General features: G+C 37.7%; 1 protein-coding gene across 1 annotated transcript in view; it reads left to right on the top strand.

The window, feature by feature from the left end:
* The window catches only part of LOC101857132, a 19656-nt gene that overhangs the window by 6692 nt on the left and 8627 nt on the right, over positions 1-4337 (top strand). Inside the window, exons 3-5 of the mRNA XM_013086681.2 lie at positions 986-1136; positions 2514-2711; positions 3279-3367. Coding sequence (XP_012942135.2) covers positions 986-1136; positions 2514-2711; positions 3279-3367 — 438 coding nt within the window. The remainder of the gene's footprint in view (positions 1-985; positions 1137-2513; positions 2712-3278; positions 3368-4337) is intronic.

Raw genomic sequence — 4337 nt, 5'->3', positions numbered from 1 at the left:
GAAAGTCTCTCATCCAACCCCACCTTAGCCTCTCCAAATTCGCTGAAACTGAAACTATCATACTATGTGAGGCATCATGGTGAAATCAGGCGCTCGTCAAAATAATGAAATAAAAAAAAATTGGCGTTATTCTGGCCGTTGGGCATTTTTTTCTAATGTTCTCTTTTTGGCTTAACACTTTTATATCCGTATATAAAAACACATTTCTGCATGGATTTTTTTCTACTGAAAAACGTTGATTAAAGGCACAAAATTTGTAAATTTTCAGTTTCCAAGGACTCTCAAGCTATAGAAATTACCAAACTTTGGTGGCCATTTTGTCGCTAATTTTACATCTGAAACAAGATGACCCTGACCTCCTTCAATGTCAACTATTTCAACTTCTAATTCTACGTTGATGGATGTTTTTCCCACCAAAAGCAAGACAAATTATTAGTCTTTTAGATGATACCAATAGCCTTATATACCCAAAAATTGACGAGCGCCTGATTCCACCACATCGTTCCACATATGTGAGGCGTGCTGACAAAATGAGTTACTACTATGGAGATAGATACGTCACATTTATTGGTTGAGTTTATACAATGTATTTGTATAAAATGATAAAAAATGTTAAACTTGAAGAAAATGGCATCCGTTAATGATGTACAAATTTGACCCTTGTGCCGATTATTGTCCCATATCTCCATCCATGGACTACGAGAAGTAACTCATTTTGTCAGCATGCATCACATCAAATATACTCGATCTGTTATTCAATATGATGTTTTGCATTAGCACTGAAGTATTTTAGCATATTAGCAGAAATTACTCAAAATATACTCATAAGTACTTTTTTTAAAAAGTACTTGTACTCAAGTACATTTTACAGGAAAATGCTTTTATTGTACTTAAGTACATTTTTTAGATTGTACTTAAATTTGTACTTAAGTACCTTTTTAAAAGTACTTTAACAGCTCTGCACATATCCACTCCTTGTCCCCAGACGCTGCCCATCCCGTGGCTGATGGTCGCCGGGTTTTTCCTCCACGCTTATGCTGCCCGTCTCGCCTACGCCGCGGGTTCTCTGTCCAGAGCCTACAGTGGTGTGGTCCTGAGCCTCTTCTACATCACCTGGATAGCTTTCTTGCTCAACAGTGAGTACAGCCCTCCTTCTTCATACATAAGTATTACCTGTATTACCTGTCCTAGGCAACAACGTCATTGCACACCGGACAGGTCCATAAGTGCTCAGTCCCCCCCCCCCCAGCACCAAAGCCCGCAATGTATCCTTACTGATTGTTCCGGTGGCTGTACTCATACATAAGTAGATACATAGTATAAGCATTATTTTTCCAGCAATGTTGACCCACTGCTATGATGGTGACCAATGTTAGAAGTTACCACTCCTTTCTGTCTTTTAGTTTTAATAGAGGTTTTACGGCGCTCGCAATTGCCTAAGGTCATATGAGCGCCAGAAGATTAGAGGTGTTAAGAGAGAGTAACAAACATAAAAAAGAAGAAGGGGAGATAAGGACGATAGGTGTTTGATAGGAAAGAAGAAGCAAACGACACCAGAGCACTCGCCAACCAGCCACACAGTGAGTACAACCCTCATTCTTCATACGTAAGTAGATGCATAGTATATACTAAATGTTGACCTGCTGCTATAATGGTGACCAATGTCAGAACTTACCACTCCTTTCTGTCTTTCTGGATTAAAACAACAACAACAACAACAACAACAACAACAACAACAACCAAAACAACAACAAAAACAGTAGCAGCAGCAGCAACAACAACAACAACAACAACAACAATAACAACAACAACAAAATAAAACAACATAATTCATAACAATTCCGTTTATATGTGCAAGTACAGCTATAATGAGAATAGAAAAGTACCCCCCCCCCCCACACACACACATACATACAAATCACAATGTTTTGCAATTACTCTACACCCACCCTTCTTTTTAAAAAATTTTTATTAAATCATTACATTACTGTAATTTCACTCGAACTTCCACTAAGCGTTCCCCAAAAGCGTTCATATTATAAAAAAGAAACATTACAGGTGGCGCTCATACCAGAAGCCAACACTGTCGTCCTTAGGGAAATAGATCATTTTAAAGAAAAAGACGTCTCAAGTCCTTATTCCCACGGTTTCGAATATCTACTTAATCAATTATTCTAAAATGAATGAGTTGCAAACTGATCAACAATTTTTAAATTAATGTATACCTAAAGGGATAGATCTAGAAAGAAAGTTTAAACGTTACTTATAGGAACAGAAAGAATGTTTAAACGTTACTTTTGGAACAGAAAGAATGTTTAAACGTTACTTATAGGAACAGAAAGAATGTTTAAACGTTACTTTTGGAACAGAAAGAATGTTTAAACGTTACCTATAGGAACAGAAAGAATGTTTAAACGTTACTTATAGGAACAGAAAGAATGTTTAAACGTTACTTATAGGAACAGAAAGAATGTTTAAACGTTTTCAATCACTCTCACTCGTTTCTTCCACAGATAACTTTTCATTTTCCCTGCGTCCAGTATCAATTGGTCTGCTATGTTTGTTCACTGTCGTCATAATCCTATCTCCGACCTTCACCCGCGTGTGGATGCCCTTCAGTCTGTTCATGGAAGTGTGCTTCGTCGCCCTGGTGCTGACCACATTTGGCGTGTGCCCCAGGTGGATGGTTCTGGTCACGTCACTCCTCGCTGGTACGATCTATGTTTTGATACTTTGTCGATTACTTCAAGTTTCTTTCAGAACCAATAGGTTTTTTTTTTATAAAAACGTTGTAGCATAAAAGGAGGCTTAATGTCATCTCTGGACCCTCCTTATCTTCCCATCTGGTGTCGATTATTTTTTCTCTCAGAATATTTTCCCATCTTTTCCTCTCCCCCCCACCCTCCCTTTTTCGTCACTATTACTACAGTAACCACCATTGCCGTCATCACCGCTGTTGTCTTCATTCATTTTACTCTCCCTCACTCTTACCATTGTGATGACCAATACAACGTAACTCTACATATCTTTAAAAGAGTCCGAAAAGATGCAAGCATCAAACTACTACAAGTCTTGATTTTCAAAGACAGCAGACAGCAGATGGCACTTACATGATCAAAATTGAATCGAAAGTGCCGTAAAACACCTAGTCAATCAATAAAAAAAGACAACAGATAGCGCCAGAAAGCAAGTACATGACATTGTTCTCTTTTTGAAGCTGAAGTGATCTATTACTCTCAAGTGTTAATTTATATCGTTGTGTCTGTCTCCTTTGCCAGCTCTGGTGAGCATGTACGCGGCAGGTGCTGAGCTGATCAACACGCTAGTGGGCTCACATGTCGTCCCAGTGGGAAGACCAGCCATCAAGGTAAGAACACATCTCGTACATAACAACACATACGTGACATAACATTTTTTAACTCACAGTGTGGGTGGTTGGTGGGTGCTCTGGTGTGGTTTGCTCCTTCTTTCCTATCAAACATCTATCGTCCTTATGTCCCCTTCTTCTTTTTTATGTTTGTTACTCTCTTGTAACACTTCTAATCTTCTGGCGCTCATATGACCTTATGCAGTTGCGAGCGCAGTAAAACCTCTACTTAAACTAACTAAAACTCACAGTCAATAATTGTCTTTTCAGAAGTTTCATCTTTTTTTATGAACTGCTACTTATTTTCTTCATCTTTAACTGGGCCAAATAGAAAGTGGGAAAAAAAGAAAACAAAGTAAAACAAAAATACTAATACAGCACCAGTTCAATATTTAGGAAAAGTGCTCTCTTTGGATAAGAAGGCAGGAATGCCATGTCAAACTGTGGCATAGAGTCCATTATCATCAAGAAAACAACGCCAGGAATGTCTACAGAGACGGAAAAAATCAAGATCTCAGACAAACATCTCAAAACTAAAAACGGCGGTGTAGAAAGCACGCAAGCGATTATGGGAACTTTGAAAGTTTTAAAAAATGTCCGCCACACTGAAACAAGAACTACCCTTATGGAAATAGACTGAGCTCCCAAAGTTCTGTCACACCCATTATATTACGATAATTTACGGTACAGCGTAAGAATTGTAGTAAAGATTAAAAGTAAGTAAAGATTAAAAGTAAGTATTGTAGTAAAAATTAAAAGTAAGAATTGTAGTAAAAATTAAGAATAAAAAAAAAAAAAGACATGTGGTCAACTCTGTTCATTTCATGTAGGCAGAAAATGAAGAAAGATCATGGGTACCAAATTTCTCATGACTATGTTTGCAGAAAATGAAGAAAGATCATGGGTACCAAATTTCTCATGACTATGTTTGCAGAAAATGAAGAAAGATCATGAGTACCAAATTTCTCAT

This window comes from Aplysia californica, unplaced genomic scaffold, assembly GCF_000002075.1.
Source record: "Aplysia californica isolate F4 #8 unplaced genomic scaffold, AplCal3.0 scaffold00492, whole genome shotgun sequence".
Lineage (NCBI taxonomy): Eukaryota > Metazoa > Mollusca > Gastropoda > Aplysiida > Aplysiidae > Aplysia > Aplysia californica.
The sequence above is the reverse complement of the archived record's forward strand: the minus strand, read 5'-3'. Positions and strand labels throughout refer to the sequence as shown.